The sequence below is a fragment of the Oryctolagus cuniculus genome, chromosome 15 (assembly GCF_964237555.1).
Source record: "Oryctolagus cuniculus chromosome 15, mOryCun1.1, whole genome shotgun sequence".
NCBI classification, from domain to species: domain Eukaryota; kingdom Metazoa; phylum Chordata; class Mammalia; order Lagomorpha; family Leporidae; genus Oryctolagus; species Oryctolagus cuniculus.
Genome location: NC_091446.1, coordinates 25,134,150 through 25,153,704, shown reverse-complemented (window position 1 = coordinate 25,153,704; position 19,555 = coordinate 25,134,150). Strand labels below are relative to the sequence as shown.

General features: G+C 44.8%; 1 protein-coding gene across 1 annotated transcript in view; it reads left to right on the top strand.

The window, feature by feature from the left end:
- Positions 1–19,555, top strand: part of SORCS3 (sortilin related VPS10 domain containing receptor 3) — a 646,463-nt gene that overhangs the window by 207,627 nt on the left and 419,281 nt on the right. The window contains exon 2 of the mRNA XM_051823565.2: positions 4,077–4,144. Within this exon, the coding sequence (XP_051679525.1) occupies positions 4,077–4,144 (68 nt within the window). The remainder of the gene's footprint in view (positions 1–4,076; positions 4,145–19,555) is intronic.

The window sequence follows — 19,555 nt, the reverse complement described above, 5'->3', positions numbered from 1 at the left end:
CTCATGGCAGTTACTAGGGGAAGGAGAAACTAAGAGGAATATAATACTTTTTTTTTTTTTTTTGACAGGCAGAGTTAAAGAGACAGAGAAAGGTCTTCCTTACGTTGGGTCACCCCTCAAATGGTTGCTACGGCCGGCGCGCTGCGCCGATCCAAAGCCAGGAGCCAGGTGCTTCCTCCTGGTCTCCCATGTGGGTACAGGGCCCAAGCACTTGGGCCATCCTCCACTGCCTTCCCAGGCCACAGCAGAGAGCAGGACTAGAAGAGGAGCAACCGGGACAGAATCCGGAGCCCCAGCCAGGTCTAGAACCCGGGATGCCAGCGCTGCAGGTGGAAGATTAGCCTAGTGAGCCACAGCACTGGCCTATAATACTCTTTTGAATGATTTATCTTGAGTATCTGAGACTTCGCCTGTGGTGCTTCTTGTTTTAGAGACTCTCCTTCGTCCCACTTCAGCTGGCTTCTGTTCTTAGGTATCAGGTTGGGTTTCACCAAGGAAGCCTTTCCTGACCTCCTTTATGTGTTCTCTGGATTTGGTGCCCCGTGCCCCAACATTCCCATCTTTTGCTGTTTATTCCACCATAACACCTGCCACTCCTTGCAGGAAATCTTGTGCTCATTTGTTTGTGGGGCTTTCCTGCTAGTAGATTGTGAGCTTCTAGAGGAAAGGATCCAGATTTTTACTTATGTATCCTGTACATGGAGCCCTATGGTCAGAATATCATAGACATTCAATAGAGGAAGAAAGGAATGAAGGGCAGACGGAAGGAGGCAAAGACATAATCAAGGGAGGGAAAGAATTTGGGTGGTCCTAGATTTGGATACGAAGGGGTTTCCAGGCCCGGTTATTAAAAGCTCTATGAGTTAAATGGGACTCCTAGCCACAACAACATGGATTGAATGTTTGTTTGTTTGTTTTTTGAGATTAGTATTCCTGATATTGGAAGAAAACAAAGTGGCTTGCCTTGCTCCTTCAGAGCCACAAATGGTTGTTCTGACTCATCCTTATTAGAGCCGAGTTTTAAGCTTGTTCTGTAGAATTTGGGTTGTCTGCACATAGCTAGCCATGCTTCCACATGGTGACTTTGAAAATGTAAATAAAAGGCCAAATGAAGGGAAGAAGAATTTGAGTGTGTGTGTGTGTGTGTGTGAATTCAGCAAACAGTAGTGATGTGGTACATCCCGGGAATTGGTTTAGGAGGGTGTGGATCAGTCTCCTGACAATATTAGTCTCAGACTTTAACAAATGAGAGAACTAACCATGGATAGGAGAGGCAAGGAGCACCAACTGACCATGGAGAAAAACCACTGCACACTCCTTATTGTTGGTCTGTGGTAATAGGACAGGGAGCTTTGTACAGATAACTGCAGGTAACTCTGCCAGTGAGGTTGTCCACTATACTATAATAGCAGTGCCATTGATGTGTGCCATGGATGTGCACTCTGCTGTTGTGCTATGGTGAGAGGACAGGTAACTTTGGAGGTACCCCTGTTCTGCAAATAGCCATAGTATGTTTCTCACCAGCCTGTCCCTCATTAAAGGAACACAATCTGGGAGGAAACTTATGAGCCCTCCCGTAATGGCCTTGCAGAGGAATTCAATGTCTCAAGCCAACTTGGCCATGGACTATCTTTACTTGAAAGGGTCACATCCTTTGCCTTTAAATCTTTTTTATTCATTTACATAGAAGAAATGGAAATGGGGCTGATTGACCCCATGGAGTGCTGCATGAGAGTAAATCTCAAAGTGAGCATTTTGTTGTTAGTTAAGTGCCATAAAAATGTTCAATATAATGGTTGATTATTTTTCTTTAATTTTAAGTGGATACCTAGAATGGGAAAGTCCCATCCTGGTAGCAGAAATTCATTATCTCGGAAAGAGTTTAATGGCTGCTGTGCAAATGAACTGGAGGAAGTTAAATTGTGGAATAGGAAGGAGCTGAGAAAAGTGAAATGAGTTGTGCATTAAATTTAGATAAACACAATTATGTGTAACTGGATTATCACGCGTGCAGGCAGGCAAGGTATATTACACACCTGCATTTTGATTAAAATCGATTCAGGTGCATGAGCTTAGCATCCTTTGAAATATGGAGTTGTGCCTAAGCCATTGTCATGCCTAAGCGTGAGAGGCTGGCAGAGAAACACCTGATAACCAGGTCCTCTTGGTATGCAATAGACTGAGCAGATCAAGAGCCATTCAGAAAAGCACTAACCATATTAGAGACAGCTCTAGTTCTCTGGTGCCTGTAGTTTAATTATGGGTTTCTTTTTTTTTCTTTTTTAAAGATTTATATATTTATTTGGGAAGCAGAGATACAGAGAGGGAGAGACAGAGTTCTTTCCTCCACTGGTTCACTCCCCAAATGGCGGTGATGGCCGGGGCTGGGCAATGCCGAAGCCAGGAACCAGGGGCTTCTTCTCGGTCTCCCACGTGGGTGCAGGGGCCCAAGGACTTGGGCCATATTCCTCTGATTTCCCAGGCACATTAAAAGAGCTGGACTAGAAGTGGATCAGCTGGGACTTGAACCAGCATCCATATGGACTCCAGCACTGTAGGCAGAGGCTTAGCCTACTGCGCCACAGTGCTGGCCCTCCTTATGGTTTCTTAACTTCAGTTGGAGTCAAGAAAGTCATCCTCATGTCCAGTGAAGTCCAATGACCTGCTTGCTCTGTCGCTCCCCCTCTTCGTGGAGGAACGACACAGGACCCTGCGCTGTTCTTTCGTCTGCTCGGCCCTCCCCGGGTTTGCTGCTGGTTCTTCCCGGGTTGGCTACTATCCCTTCCACCTCCGTGGAAGGGCAGTTCCCCCTGGCCACATTCCCCACTTCCGCAGGGGAGCGGCACACCGCCGGCCGGCTCTCTCGGGGGCTGCACAGGTGTTCCCCTTAGATGTTCCCCTTAGATGTTCCTGGTGCATGCCGTCTCTCTCCTCCTTTATAGTCCTCCTCCGCCAATCCGTGCTCGGCTGCCCACACGCCGAGTACGCTGCTCTCCTCCAATCAGGAGCAGGTCCTACAGTTCATTGGCTGAACTGGAGGCAGCTGTGTAGAAACTGTTTTCTTCTCTCCCAGCGCCATATTGTGGGAGAGCAGATGCATAGAATAAGTCTTAATTCCAGTAACTTAGTCTAAGTCTGGGTTGCTCCCCACATTGCTCCACAGTGAGGCAGATACCATTGGGTCAATGGTAGGTGACAATGGAAGATGTTGGGGACCGGACCTGTGTGCCATTCACATATTTATGTCTGCTGAGACCCCCACCAGAGGAAATACAAAATCTCTTTGAAGCTCATGTGTAGAAACAAAGAATCATGCCCAGATCCTTCTTGCCCTGTAGGTACAATTCTGGAAGCCAGTCTCATCTTTATATGAAAAGCATGTGGGTGGGGCCCAGTGCTATGGCACAGCAGGTTAAGCAGTACCAGCATCCCATATGGGTGCTGGTTCGTGTCCTGGCTGCTCCACTTCTGACTTGGCTCTCTGCTGATGGACCTGGGAATGTAGCAGGAGGTGGCCCAAGTCCTTGGGCCCTTGTACTCACATGAGAGACCCAGAAGAAGCTCCTGACTCATGGCTTTGGCCTGAGTCAGCCCTGGCCATTTAGGGAGTGACCAGCAGATGGAAGATCTTTGTCTCTTCTCTCTCTCTCTCTCTCTCTCTCTCTAACTGCTTTTCAAATAAATAAAGCTTAAAAAAAAAAAAAAACAAAGCAAGTGTGTGCTCTGATCTCTGGGTGGTCTTGGTGGTGAACAAAGCCAGCTGGCCTGTGCCTGATTTTGAAGAAAGGCAGATGTGGAGAAAGAACTGTGGATATCCAATTAATTCTTGTTGACATGTTTTATTTAAAATGCAAAGCATTGATAGGATTAAAATAAATGCTACCAGTTATGGGGATGCATTAAACTAATAATTTCCCCTTTACTTGATCCTGTAATGCCCCTCAATGCAAAGGATAAATACTAAGCCCTCCTGGGGGTGATTTAAGATGCATGATGTGCTGTCACACAAACTAAAGGAAGCTTTGTTTTTCCCCCTGTGTTCTTCCCCTGCTCCCTCACCCGCTACCCCCTTGCAGGTCATCCTTATCCTGACGAAGCTATATGACTTCAACCTGGGGAGCGTGACGGAGAGTTCACTTTGGAGGTAAGTGGATTAGAAACTCTAAAATCGCTGCTGTGTCTGGGCTCATGAACGAAAGGCATACTAAGAAAGTTGGGAAGAGTGCTTGCCAAGGAGCAGGAGGTTGGCCTCCTCCTGGAAGTTTGCTTTAATTCCCCCGAAGGAAGTGATGGTCCCCACGTGTGAATTCCCTTAGCACTCTGCTCATCTCTTGGGGTCTGTCACACAGCCTCCTTGGCACCCTGATTTGCTTCTGCATTCCCACAATGTCTCATTGTACTCCAGAAACTAAGGTGATCTGGTGACAGAGCTCAGAACATGCCTTCAGCAGGTGCAGCCCCTTCCTGTGGGTGCCTGCCCCAGTAGGCATTCTTGCCTTGGGTTTGAGTCTTGCCCCAGAACTGTCTCTGCCCTTTGTATTTGGAAGGCCAGTGCATCTGCAGGGTGCTGTGGTTCATGGGAAGCCAGTTCCTAGCAAGGAAAAGAGCCCTTTTTTCTGCAAAAGGCTATTTGGGTATTTATGACATCTATAGCCTACTGTAGATTGATTGAATTTCAAGTCCCTCCTGTGGTTGCCTTGGCAGGGCCAACCCAGATAATTTCACAGGCCTTACAATGGAGACAGATGCAGTTGCAAGGCAGCGGTAGTAACTGTCACCATGCTTTCCTCTATGACTTGACATGCAAAGGTGTATTTTACCACTGTGTGGATAGAAAGGCAATAGTGTTAATGTCATATACTAAAGTCCTCTTTTTTTTTTTCTAACAGAAGTTCATTCTTTGTTTTGATTTTGATTTAAAAAGGAACTCAAACATTTAGGAGGGGTGTCTACAAGTCACATGAGCCCCAGGTCTGCAGCTGCTAAGCTTGTCACATTACGTAGCCTGAAGGCTGTGTGGGGGGCCTATGGGGTGAGTGTGAAGAGGAGTGGGAGGATTAAGTCAGAGAGGACTTCTATGAAGTGGTGCGACTGGGAGTATCTCTGGGTGGGGACACCTGTGGAAATACCATATATACACATCCTCATGTAGGTTCATAGGGCATGGAAATAAAAGATGAGTCTGATTCAAAAAATGTTACAATCCACACATAGGGTTTTTCTTTTATTATTTTTTTAATTGGGTGCTTTCCACAAGCTCTGCAGGCCCACCCACAGCCATTCTGACATGTAGGCACACCTGGTGATAGCATGTTTCGTCAGCTTCTGTGATCAGAACTTCATGCCCTGTGCTTGTGTCTGTGGAACTCGGAGCTGTGGATTCTATCACATTTGGCTTGCTGTGTGTCTGCACTGGGGAGGCCATTGTTCCCCAGAGCCATTCATCTGGCTGTACCATCCCAGATCCTGTCCTGAGGGTTTGCTGGGGGAAGCCCTGCAGCAGAGAGGCCTGGGGTGTGAGGTGGTTTTTTTTTTTTTGCCTTACCTGTTGGGGGGCAAAGAGCCAGTCAAAGCTTCCCTCCCAGTGAGAGGGGAGCAGTCACAGCAGCTGTTACATATTCAGGGTGGTGGTTCAAATCCCTTGGGGCTGCCTCCCTTCTCCTAGGTTGTCCAGTACCTAATTTTACTGCTTAGTGAAAATTGACAGAGGTATGAGTAGCCAGGGTGCCTCTAAGGGATGAAAGCATCACTGTTCCCACTCACTGATTGTTCCCAGAGAATGAGGGCCTTGGAATCATGGTCCTTCAGCATGAGCATGGTGATGCCGTGTGACACTCTAGGCTTCCCTTCTGTGCCATCTGCCTAGAAAAATCAGGAAACAAACCCGACTGTGCTGACCTGACACTGGGAAGCACCTCTCCCTGGCACCTCACGTTGCACAAAAGCTTTGGGCAATTGGGCAAAGAGGCCAGGCAAACCCAGGGGACTCAAGACAGAGGACTTAAGGACTAGAGGTCTTTGAGTTAGGAAGGGGGGCCCACGAGAAACAGTGAATTCACCGACATGTGCCAAGGGACTGTGTAGAGTCTGCTAGTTCTGAGGGCACCTTAGTTTCCAGTTGCCAGGGTTCAAGTCCCTGTTGACTCGGCCAGGGGATCTCTGTAACTTGAGGTGCTTCACCAGTCTCTCTCTCACTTTCCTAGGGCTGCCACAGCAAAATAATGCAAACAGTGTAGTTTCAAAATGTAGGAATTTCTTTTCTCCCAGTTCTGAAGTCTTAAAGTCTGAAATCAAGGTGGTGTCGGAGCTGAGCTCCCTCTGAAGACTCTGGGAGAAAATCCCTCTTGCCTCTCCCAGTGTCTGCGGGCTGTTGGCATTCCATGTGGCTGCATTGTTCCCAGGCCTACCTTGTCTTCACATGGTCTCCTTGTATCTGTGTCTGCTTCCTCTGTTCCTATAATGACATTTGCCACTAGATATTTTTTCTAAAAATATTTGAAAGTTAGCATTACAGGGGGTCAAGAGAACATACACCCACACAGTGGGGGAGAGAGAAAGAGAGAGAGGTCTTCCATCCACTGGTTCACTCTCCAAATGGCTGAAATGGCCAGGGCTAGGCCAGTTTGAAACCAGGAGCTTCTTCTGGGCCTCACACATTGGGTGCAAGGGTCCAAGCACTGGGGCCCTCCTCTGCTGCTTTCCCAGGCCAGTAGCAGAAAGTTGGATTAGAAGTGGAGCATCAGGGACAGGAACCGGCACCCATGTGGGGTGGCAGCTTTACCTGCTGTGCCACAACGCTTGCCTCCCTTGTCATTGGATCTTGCACCAACCAGGATAATCCCAGTGACTTTGTTAGAGATCCATAATTTAGGGGCATCTGAGAAGACTTTGTTTTCTTACAGAAGGGTCTGTTATGGATTTGAGAAGTTAGGTAAATTTGGAGCTGTCTTTTATATGTATGTGTTTTTGGAAGAGGTTCTGCTATGTAATAGACTCATTTTTAAGTCTGTTTTCTGGAATATGAACTGGGGATCATATAGAACATACTGTTGCTCCAGTCACATTTTCCTCCAATGCACCAACCACATTTCTCCCTCTTTGCACTGAGCTCTTCCCATTGCTGGGAGCTCCCAGGGCAGGGGAGGTTTTCTCTGCTTCCTTTCCGTGTTTAGTCACCTGAGCAGTGAGGGCCTCCCCTGGGGGTTTCCCATCACTCAGCTCCATTTTCCTTCTTAGCAGTTATCACCATCTGCCACGCTAAATGTTTACTTATTGATTATTTTATAGTCTACCTACACCCACTAACATCTAAGCCTGTGTAGAGAGGATTTTTTTATTTTTTGCATTTTTATTCAGTGCTGTATCTTAAGGATCTAGAAGAAGATCTGGCACACAAGAGTTGCTTAATAAATGTTTGCTCGATGAATAAATTAATGAATGGGTTGTAGTGAGGATTAAAGGAAATCATAACTGTAAAAACACTTGGCACTGTAACTCACATATAGCAAGTGCTTCTTCCACGGAAGTTATCAGTGCTTATTAAACTCTGTGTGTTTGTAGATTTCTTTTCCTCATGGACTTTGATTTTAGGATCCATGGCTGCAGAGGCCTGTCTGCAGGAAGTCCCGGGATACTGAGAGGTCTGTTCTGTGCTCTTAGGAATTCACAGAGATCTTTGGGGATGAAGGCAGGGGTCAGGAGAATTCTTGAGAATGTTGTCCTTTGTGCCAGTTGGGTGGAATTGAAGTATCCATTTCTACCTGTTCAAAGATGCTCTTTCCGGGAAAGCGTCTGTGAGCTGGGTCCAGGAATGATGGGAAGGATGCAGTTTGGGTCACATGGAGAAGTGGTCCCGTTCAGAGCAGTGGCCAGGCAGTCCTGGTCTGCAGAAGAGAAGCAGCCAAGCAGAATGCAGAGGGAGAGCAGCAGAAGCCGGAGGTGCAGCAGGTGCGAGCGGTACCAGTTTCACAGTCGGGACGCAGCCTACTCAGAGGGGTTTACAGATGACAGGTTCTACACGGGCTGGCCTTTTTGGGGTGTGCAAAGCTGATGAAAACTCTCTGGATGGATGTCATAAGAGTAAATTTTTCTGTTAGGATTCAGGAGCTTCACAGACCTGACAGAACCCAGCTTAGTATAGAGTGTGACTGAAGCCAGGGACTGCTGTAAATGCAGGGGCTTCCCCGCATGCAGGGGCCTCACTGGGACTCTGCAAACTTTTGTCTGTCGTCCCCCCTCATCTGTATCTCCAGTGGTCCTTTTGTGTGGTGATAATGATATATTTTACAGTTGGAGCCTGCAGCAGTGGGATTGTCCTTCCTAATATGGTGGGCAGAGAGAAGAAACTAAATTAAACATGCACTGTTTGAGCATCGTGATTTGGCCCAACATGCGTCACCAAGTTGAAATTGAATTTGGTGATTTTTCTTCAATTTTCTGTGCAACACAGCAACCCTGGAGCAGCGTCTGTCAGGACAAGATGATACCCCCTGCCAGGATACAGTGGGATACAATTATTTGCCTCACTGAATTAATAATTCAGAGGCCTTCTACTTCTAAAGGAAAAAGACAGTTTAAAAGCAATAGCAAGTCTCTTACACCCTTGTGACTTCCTTTCTGGAACTCCGTGGTGCTGTTACGCTAGTGACAGGATCTCTGATAAAAGGCTCTGGTTTGTCAGCTGTGGGTTAAAATAAACCATGGCAGAACTGCAAGTGTGAGATCCCCACAGGTGGGAGAGCCTCACAGAGCTCAGTGCATCTGGAATTGTCCAGGCCAGAGAGGAACCAGGACCCCTGCATGATAAACGCCTTCCTCAGTTGGTGGACCTTGGTTCTCCACCTCTCTCCAATCTTTAATTTCATCTACCCCATGCCAAGAAGGACAGGGGACACTCTGCTGTTTTAAATTTTCCTTTTATTTTTAAAATTAGTTATTTTTTGAGAGGGTGGAAGGGATGGAGGGAGGGAGGGAGAGAGAGAAGTGTCATTACTCCACCCTCTTCCCAGTTCTCATCAGCTCAAATGCCTGGCATGGCAAGGACTGGGCCAGGCTGAAGCCAGGAACCAGGGATTCAGTCTGGGTGTCCCATGTGGGTGCAGACACTATCACCTGCTGCTTCCCAGGGTGCACGCGAGTAGGAAGCTGGCACCAGGAGAGGCAATTTGTGTGGGATGCAGGTTTTCCAACCAGGATTCTTAATGCTCAGGGCAAATGAAGCCACTGGGATGCACAGCATATCTGCTTCATCCCAGCTCTGGGGTCCACAGAGCAGAGATGCTCCAGATCAAGAGGTTCCTGTTCAGTGTTACGAAGCAGACTGATTCCAGGCACACCCTGCAGGAGACTTTCCTTGACCCTCCTCTGGGCAGGTGCCCCTCCTCTGCCCTGGGCTAGTGTCTCATGGATACCCTGCAGTGTCACATGGATGCCCTGCATTTGCTGGGGACTCTCAAGGCAAAGGCTTTGTGCCTTTGTTGTTTCCAGGTCCGGGATGCCTAGCTCTCAGGCTGTGCCAAATAAGGGTTTGGAGATCCGAATGGAAGTTTTCGGTGATCCTGAGCCAGTCCCAGCAGCTTCCCGCCTGGCCTCATCCCTTGCCTTGTATGAAGTCGTCTCACCCTCTTGCCACTTGGGAATCCTGTGACTTTTCATCTGGTTCACAAGCTGTTGTCTGTACCATTTATTTCCTTCCTAATTGTTCTGTCTGTGACCTTTCTTGGGATGCTGCTTTTTAAATAGAAAATGGAGACCTTTTGGATTTATTAATCTTTTGTTTGCCAAGAAAACTCGGATAATAATTGCTAAGACTTCCCAGAAATTATTAGTTTACAAATTTTAATGACACTCTTGATTTATTTATGTGCTTCCCTCCTTCCACAGCTGCTCACCCTGATTCCTTAGTGGAATTCCCGCTGAATCTGAGTGGATTAATGGAAACAAAACTGCAGATTGGAATGACATTTCTTTTCTTTTAATTAAAAGCTCTCCATCCCTTACGCTGGCTCTTCATGCATGAGGTCCTCAAGGCTGGGCGAACATAGGCCGTGAACTCCTCCCTCTGGAACATGGCCCTTCTCCTGTTGGTCTTCATTGGTGATAGATCTGGCAGGAGCTCCAGAATGAACCGCACACATTCATTTGAGCAGATAGGAATTGTGCATTCATTATGCAGGCAGCCCTGTGTAGGTCGTGATTGCTATCTGCAAAGTGTGTTTGCTCTTCTTGGAAGAGATGATGATTGTACAGAGGTGGCAACAATAGGCCTATGCAAGAATATCTGTGTATGCAAAAATCAGTGCACTCTGCAGTGAGTGACCCTGCTGTAGTTTCTATGGTCACTGCATCTCATTCCATGAAGAATGCAAAACAATTTTAGGAATGACTTGGAAAAGACACGGATATGGCACACATATTTTATTTTCCTGTTTAATAAAATTTTATTTCTCCATTTGGTTAGGAGCCTCTTAAGAGGAAGACTAGTCATCCTTCAGGATCCATGGGGCCTTAGTTCTGGGAATGCTCAGGTCCCTTATATAAGTTGGCATCGTGTTTGTATATAATCTATGCCCATCCCCTTATACACTGTAAATCATCTCTTGGATTACTCATGATTCCTGATAAAATGGAAATGATACTGTGGGGAGCAACTCGGACTATACTGTTACTAGAATTAAGACTTATTTTATGCATCTGCTCTCCCACAATATGGCGCTGGGAGAGGAGAAAACAGCTTCTACCCAGCTGCCTCTCACCAACTTGATAAACTGTATGACCTGCTCCTAATTGGAGGAGAGCAGCGTACTCGGGGTGTGGGTAGCAGAGTTGGGATTGGTGGAGGAGGACTATAAAGGAGGAGAGAGACAACATGCACCAGGGAACATCTAAAGGGAACATCTATCTGAAGGAACACCTGTGCAGCCCCCGAGAGAGCCGGCCGGCGGTGTGCCGCTCCCCCGCGGAAGTGGGGAAAGTGGCTAGGGGGAACCGCCCTTCCACGGAGGTGGAAGGGTCGGTAGCCAACCCGGGAAGAACCAGCAGCAAACCCGGGGAGGGTCGAGCAGACGAAAGAACAGCGCAGGGTCCCGTGTCGTTCCTCCACGAAGAGGGGGAGCGACAGATACAAATAGTTGTAATAGTGCATTGTTTATGGGATGATAAAAACTAGTGTTCATGCTTAGTACAAACACAACTTTTTAAAATTCAGTTCTTCAGTCCATAGTTGGTTAAATCCATGGATGCAGAACCCAAGCATACAGGGGACTGAGTTTGTTTTGTATACTAGTCCTTCTCAGGGGCCTCAGAAATGCTGGTGGGCAGGTTTGGGTGGCACATGTGTAGTGCTTAGGGGAGGTTGTGCTGGATTCAAATTGTCTACTGGCTGTGCCACCTTGAACAATGTTTTAATCTCTCTCAGCCTCGATTTACTTAGCCCCATGATGGAATTAAAGGAAGACTTACCTCTTAGGAGTGTGGAGAGGATTCAGTGAGACAATGCATAATGCCGACAGTCTAGTCAGTACATATGATAAAAACGGTTGTTACTCACAGTGCCTGTCCTGGGCCCAGCAGCTCTGACCCCACTCCAGATGACAGCCATGACATCCTCATCATGGAGGCATGCAGAGCAGATGCAGACCTCTGGGCAGACGATGCCTGGAAAGGAGCCATTTCTGCCCGAGAGAGAACATCCTTGAGTCTTACCCTTTCAGGAGTCAACCGTTTGGCAAAGGGTGAGCCTTAATGTATTCTTTGGTTTTAATACACTAGAGAATGATATGATGATTTTTGGTGTAGGATTCAGAGCACAATCTGATTTTTATTTCCACTGACTAGTAACTCATCCTTTCCTGATTTCTTCTCAAGGCAATTTTGGGAGGAATCTAAGCTCATTGAAAACTTTGCTACCTCCCAAGTAATTAATGTGGAAGACAAGGTGGGGTCTTGCATGTTTCTTAAACTTGGTTATCCTCTGAATTACTTCAAGAATGTGTTAAAAGGTCTAGATTTTGGAGCCCTACTCAAATGTTCTAATTTAGTAAGTTTTGGCATTACTCAGGACTTTGATTTTAAAAAGCTCCCTGGTGGATCCTGGTCTTGATGTAGGATTGGGAGCGATTGTGTTACTTGTGCCATTCTTCTGTCTCATAAGTGTAGGTGCCAGACAAAGTGACCTGTCACGTCTCTTCCCAGTTGGGGTCTGTGGGTTATAGTATCCTGGGACGTGAAATAGGAAGCACACACAGGATTTTTTATGCCCAGTAGAAATTTTTTTAATGACTAACAGCATTACCTTTAAGCACAGCAACTCTCCTTAAAATATTTGTTGGTGAAGTTGCAGTGTGAGTGTGAACAGCATAATGTGCTCTGCCAACTTGCTGCTCACCAATAGATACTAGCCAGTTGACAAGCATTGGGCAGAACCCCTTCCAAACTCATTAGTTTAAGTTCTAAACATGGGGAGCACATTCAATCTATGAAAGTCTTTGTTCTGAAAACACTGAATGAGGGAGGAGTTTGCTCTAAATGTTGGGCCATCAGACATCTTATTTTGCTGGAGGATAAAGAAATGAGAACGCTGTTTTGAAAAGCAGATCTGGATTACAGATTTAATGTTGTTCTATTTATTATGGGAAAGAGAGCCTGCTTTTTATGGCCTCATCTTTTGTTCTACCGTGCAGGAGCTGGACATGCGTAAATCTTGATTTTTGTCCAGTGGCTGAGAGAATGTAACCTTTTTGTGTGGATTGTGTCTGTTGATTGTTATTTTATGTTGTTTTCCCTTTCCTCCAAATGCAGTGTCATTTTATCACAGTCATAAATAACCCAGCGTTTGGAGAAGAGGTATGAAATTCTGCCCATGCCTTCCCACAGCCTGAGCTCTTGGTCCATTTTCTCAGCAGCAGATTCATTAGCCTTCTAATGACATTAATAAGTGAACAGGATCAGACAGTCCCTTCTAATAACTTTTACAAATGGGTGCATTTCCCTGCGCTCTAGGTAGTTTATTTCCCTACCACATGTCCACATGTGTAAAAACTATCACGGATGGGCCCTTGGACTGTGGTTTTGAAAATGAGGGGGAAAGAAAGGAAAATTATAGTTCCCACAGAACCTGTATATTTCCAAGTTTCTAAGAGAATTACTTGCAGAATGTGTTAAAAGGTCTAGATTTTGGAGCCCTGTGTTACATACATACATGCCCCATTCCTGCAGGTATGTATATAACAGCTCTGAAGATCAGATAGTGAAGCCTCCGTAGTTACTTTTTCATCATTTTGGTGGCCAGTTGCTTTATTGAACATACACTGTAAAGGTCACTAGGAAGCTTCTGGAAGCTTCCCCACAAAGAGCACAGTCCTAGACATTATCTGGGGAGAAATAAACTGGTCAAGAGGTCTCTCTCCTCTAATGTCTGAAGTTTCTTTACAGGAATTCCAAACTTAAAGAGGAAAGGTTTCTTGTCTTTCTGCTGCTTTCCAATTTTTTTTTTCTGCCAAAGTCGAAGTGGAAGTCTTAACATGCAATATGTAAGCTTTGTCCCCTTTCAGTGAAACTAGTTTCTTGAAGTTGTATATTTGTATTCATTGCCTCCTGGTATGCATAGCACTTCTTATATTTCTGGAAGAAGTATAAAGCCAGTGTGATTTAATATCCCATTTCACAGATGGACAAACTACTGTTGAGTAGGTTGGTGGTCAGGGATTTCAGATCAGAAGCTCAAATCTCAGTATCCCAGTTCTAGCAGCCACTTCTCTTGATATCCCACTAGGAATCACTCTTTCCCGGCCTTTCTTGCTTGGCAACTACTCATATTTCTTAAATGATCTATGGCCAAGGGACTGCTTTTGGGACAAGGAATGAGTTATTCGATATTTGTCTAAATGATTTTCCATTTAGGTGGAGCTTGAGAATTGCCTAGGAAATTTCAAAAAAGTCAGTTTCTGGGCCTTATTCCAAACCCACTGAATCAATTTTTTGGGTTAGATTCTTGGAACTTAGAAGTTTAAAAGAGCTCATCTCTTGATTCTGATGTAGTCATGAACCTAAGAGACTTCATGGCCATCTTTGCCTCTACAAGCTCCATGAAAACATGCTTTGGGGAATCTTAACTCCAAGCATAGTAGCTTTCCTTGTATCTATTTCTTTATGGCTGGCTCAGTGTGAGGAGCACAGTTGTTCATGCAAAGATCTGTGGTTACACCCTCCTCTTTGTAAATGACAACCATAAAGGTTAAAAAAAAATTGAATGAGCTCTGGCACTTACTAATTAGCTCACATTCTGTCAGCATCAGGCCTGTTTAATTGGACAATTAACATTGATCGCAGAAAATGCTGCCTCGAGAGGATGGTCATAAGGTAGCTCTCTCCATCTTGAGATAAGCCTTATGAGGGTGAGTTGGCAGCTGGGAATCCAGGCTTAATAGGGACTTAAGGGCATGAGAAATGACATTGTTTCCAGGTGACTTTAGAAGGCTGTCTATTCATAGAGAATGTTTGGTTGCCAACAACTGAGACTGTCACTAATTTCAGCAAGTGTAGGATTCATTGGAAGGACAGCCTCCTAGGTCAGCATTTGGAGGAAGAAATGACCAAGAGGAGCTCAGGAGGAACAAGATCCGAGGCATCTCCAGGCAGCACTGCAGCTGCACATCGTGGCTTTATTCTCCAGTGAGCTGCCATCGTGTGACAGCTGCCTTCTCTGTGGTTTCAGTTCTTGCCAGTGAGTGTTGGAGAGATGATTGGGTCCAGTAATCGAAAGAATATTCAAAGGGAACAAATTACCTGGCCTAACCTGGCTCCCTTCTTGATCCCTCTGCATAGAGAAACTGAGACCAACAGACTAAAGGTAATAAGCAGACCATCACAGATATCTGATGTTGGCCCATGTATTCTAATATAAAGGTGACAGAATATGCAAATGGTTAGAGAACAGTCCTCCAGTTATACCACTGATTTAAAACTCTGTCAGTGATGTGACACAGAATGTGCTGGGGGCTTTACCTAGAAATATATCACTTAAGAAAACATTGCAAGGATTTTATCCGTGTTAGTGGATGGTGAGACAGCCAGGCTGTAGTGAAGTTTGACCTCAGGTCTATAAAACTCCAATGTCCACGCTTGTCTCACTTGGCCATTGCTGCTCCCTCTAAGAGCTTTTGCTTCAAGGACTAGTTATGAACACGAATGAAATTTTCTCATCTTTTCTCCTGAGCTGTAGATGATGTACCGTAGTCCTAATAGGGCTTTTATAAATAAGTTTTATTTCTTCTTGCAATGCCTCTTTGTCCCACTCCTTCTCTACTCACTTGGAGGTGCAAGTAGAATGCTCTTTATCATCCACCTATTTTCAGTTTGTATTATGGAGGTTATAATTGACTATGGATTCTTATCTGGGATGAGTGTGCCATTTCACATACATTTCTAGCTCAGGTTTTTATTGAGACAATTGAAGATTCCTGGATGGTTTTCAGAAATAACTCAGGAAGAATCTATATGTGCTTGACAAGTCTCCTCAAAGGACAATATTGTATAAAGTTTCAATATCACAGCCAGGATGTTGACATTGGTATAATTAACTGATTTTAAGCAGATCCCCTTTGTTTGTGTGTGTGAATGGGATAGGTTTGTCTATCCACTACCGTAGTGAGGAAACTGGGCAATTCTACCACAAGTATCTCTCTTGTTGCCTTTTTAGAATCTTCTACTTTCCTCATCCATAAGCCCTAGGTACCAAAACCCTAGTAGAAACAAATCTGTTTTATCTGTTTTATATTTCTAAAATGTTACAGCATTGCAATAATACAGTTCATAATTTTTTGAGATCGGCTTTTTTTTTTTTGGACAGGCAGAGTTAGAGAGAGAAAGGTCTTCCTTCCATTGGTTCACCCCACAAATGGCTGCTATGGCCGCACGCTGATCAGAAGCCAGGAGCCAGGTGCTTCCTCCTGGTCTCCCATGCGGGTGCAGGGCCCAAGCACTTGGGCCATCCTCTACTGCCTTCTTGGGCCACAGCAGAGAGCTGGACTGGAAGAAGAGCAACTGGGACAGAATCCGGTGCCCCAACTGGGACTAGAACCCAGGGTGCGGGCGCCGCAGGTGGAGGATTAGCCAAATGAGCTGTGGTGCCGGCCGAGATCAGCTCTTTTCACTTAGCAATTTCCTAGAGATTCATGCCAATTGCTCTGTCTCAATAGATTTTTGGTTTTGGTTGTTGAGTATTAATCCATGGTATAGACGTACAGCAGTGTGTTCAACAGTTTATCTGTTGAAGGATATTTGAGTTGTTTCCTGTTTTTGGCTATTGCAAATAATGCATTTATGAGCATTTAAGTACAGGTTTGTGTGCAAACATAAGCTTTCTCTTTTATGGGATGAATGTGTAGGATTGTAGGTCATATAGTAGTAGTATTTTTAGTTTTATAAGAAACCGGAAGGTTTTCAGAAAGGTTGCATCACTTTATAATCCTACCAGCAATGTATGAATGATGGAGCTTTTTGGTATCCTTGTCAGGATTTGTTGTCACATTTTTTGTTTTCTCCATTCTGGTGGGTAGACAGTGACATCTTATTGTGGTTTTAATTTTCTTCTATATTTTCCTGGTGGCTAACCATGTTAAACATCTTCTCATGTGCTTATTTTCCATTTGTATATTCTTTTCAGTGGAATCTCTCTTCCTTTTTTTCTGTTCTGTAGTTATACTGCTTATTTGTCTTTCCTGTAGAGTTTTGAGAGTTCCTGTTATTCTGGGATGCTGGTCTTTTTTGGATGTGTTTGTAAATATTCATTTACATACTATTTTATCCTTTTTGCATAGTACCCATTTAGTTTTTTTAACTTTTATTTAATAAATATAAATTTTCAAAGTACAGCTTATGGATTACAATGGCTTCACCCACCCCATAACTTCCCTCCCACCCACAACCCTCCCCCTTCCTGCTCCCTCTCTCCTTCCATTCACATCAAGATTCATTTTCAATTATCTTTATATACAGAAGATCAATTTAGCATATATTAAGTAAAGCTTTCAACAGTTTGTACCCAGACAGACACACAAAGTGTAAAATACTGTTTGAGTACTACTTATAGCATTAAATCACAATGTATAGCACATTAAAGACAGAGATCCTACATGAGGAGTAAGTGCACAGTGACTCCTGTTGTTGACTTAACAAATTGACACTCTTGTTTATGGCATCAGTAATCAACCTAGGCTCTTGTCATGAGTTGCCAAGGCTATGGAGGCCTTTTGAGTTCTCCGACTCTGACTATGACCTTGTCTAAATATGATCAAAGTGGAAGTTCTCTCCTCCCTTCAGAGAAAGGTACATCCTTCTTTGAAGATCTGTTCTTTCCACTGGGATCTCACTCGCAGAGATCTTTCATTTAGGTCATTTTTTTGTTTGTTTGTTTGCCACAGTGTCTTAGCTTTCCATGCCTGAAATACTCTCATGGGCTTTTTAGCTGGATCCAAATGCCTTAAGGGCTGATTCTGAGGTCAGAGTGCTGTTTAGAACATTTGCCTTTCTATGAGTCTGCTGTGTATCCCACTTCCCATGTTGGATCATTCTCTCCCTTTTTTATTCTATCAGTTAGTATTAGCAGACACTAGTCTTGTTTATGTGCTCCCTTTGACTCTTAGTCCTATCATTATGATCAACTGTGAACAGAAATTGATCACTGGGACTAGTGAGATGGCATTGGTACATGCAACCTTGATGGGCTTGAATTGGAATCCCCTGGCATGTTTCTAACTCTACCATTTGGGGCAAGTCCGATTGAGCATGTCCCAAACTGTACATCTCTTCCCTCTCTTATTCCCACTCTTATATTTAACAGGGATCACTTTTCAGTTAAGTTTCAACACTTAAGAATAATTGTGTATTAAAATTTCCTTTCCTAGATCATACTTTTAGTGTCAAGTAAGAATTCTTTTCCCAGCCCTAGATTTTTTTTAACAGGCAGAGTGGACAGTGAGAGAGAGAGACAGAGAGAAAGGTCTTCCTTTTGCTGTTGATTCACCCTCCAATGGCCACTGTGGCCAGCGCGTTGCGGCCGGTGCAGTGTGCTGACCAGGACTAGAACCCAGTGTGCCGGCACCAGAAGGCAGAGGATTAGCCTATTGAGCTGTGGTGCTGGCCCCCAGCCCTAGATTTTAAAAATTTTCTCTTAGGTTGTTTATAAATATTCTAGAGTTTGTTTTTATTTTCAGCTCATGATCCTTTTGCATTAATTTTTGTATTAAGTGTGAGGTTAAATTTTATTATTATTTTTTGCCTGTAGATGTTCAATTGTTCTAGCACTGTTTGTAGAAAAGGCCATCTTTCACCTAGAGTTGCTTTTGTCCCTTTATTAAAAATCAGCTGAACATAGGAACTATTTCTTTCTTTCTTTTTTTTTTTTTTTACAGGCAGAGTGGATAGTGAGAGAGAGAGAGAGAGAGAAAGGTCTTCCTTTTTGCTGTTGGTTCACCCTCCAATGGCTGCCGCAGCCGGTGCACTGTGGCCAACGCATCACGCTGATCCGAAGCTGGGAGCCAGGTGCTTCTCCTAGTCTCCCATGCGGGTGCAGGGCCCAAGGACTTGGGCCATCCTCCACTGCACTCCCAGGCCATAGCAGAGAGCTGGCCTGGAAGAGGGGCAACCGGGACAGAATCTGGTGCCCCGACCGGGACTAGAACCTGGTGTGCTGGCGCTGCAAGGTGGAGGATTAGCCTACTGAGCCGTCGCGCCGGCCCAGGAACTATTTCTTGGTTATCTTGTTCATATCACTGCTAATACCATACTCTTCATATATAGTGATATAGTGAGCCTCAATATCAGAGTGTATACTCCCATTTTATTCTTCTTAAAATTATTTTAACAGGCCAGTGCCACAGCTCAATAGGCTAATCCTTCGCCTGCAGCACCGGCATACCGGGTTCTAGTCCCGGTCGGGGTGCTGGATTCTGTCCCAGTTGCCCCTCTTCCAGGCCAGCTCTCTGCTGTGGCCCGGGAAGGCAGTGGAGGATGGCTCAAGTGCTTGGGCCCTACACTCCATGGGAGACCAGGATAAGCATCTGGCTCCTGCCTTCAGATCAGCACACTGCCGGCTGCAGCGTGCTGGCCACAGCGGCCATTGGAGGTTGAATCAATCGCAAAAGGAAGACCTTCTCTCTGTCTCTCTCTCTCTCACACACTGTCCACTCTGCCTGTCAAAAAAATTGAAAATTATTTTAACAGTTAAAAGGCCTGTGCTTTTTCACATATGTTTATGAATAGGCTTATTTATAATGGAAAAACAAAAACAAGCATGAAACAAAAAAAATACCTTGGAATTTTGATAGGCGTTATCTGTTCTTTAGACAAATTTGTGGAGAAATGATGTCTTTAATATGTTGTTTTTGAATCCATGAATATGGTACACCTTCTCATTGATTGAAGTCTCTTTTCATCAGCATTTTGTAATTTTCGTGGTTGAAAACTTGCTGTGTGCATTTACTTAAGTATTTCATTTTCTTTGTAGTGATTGCTGCAATTATTGTGTCTGTAATGGCAGTTTCTGCATGCTCATTGT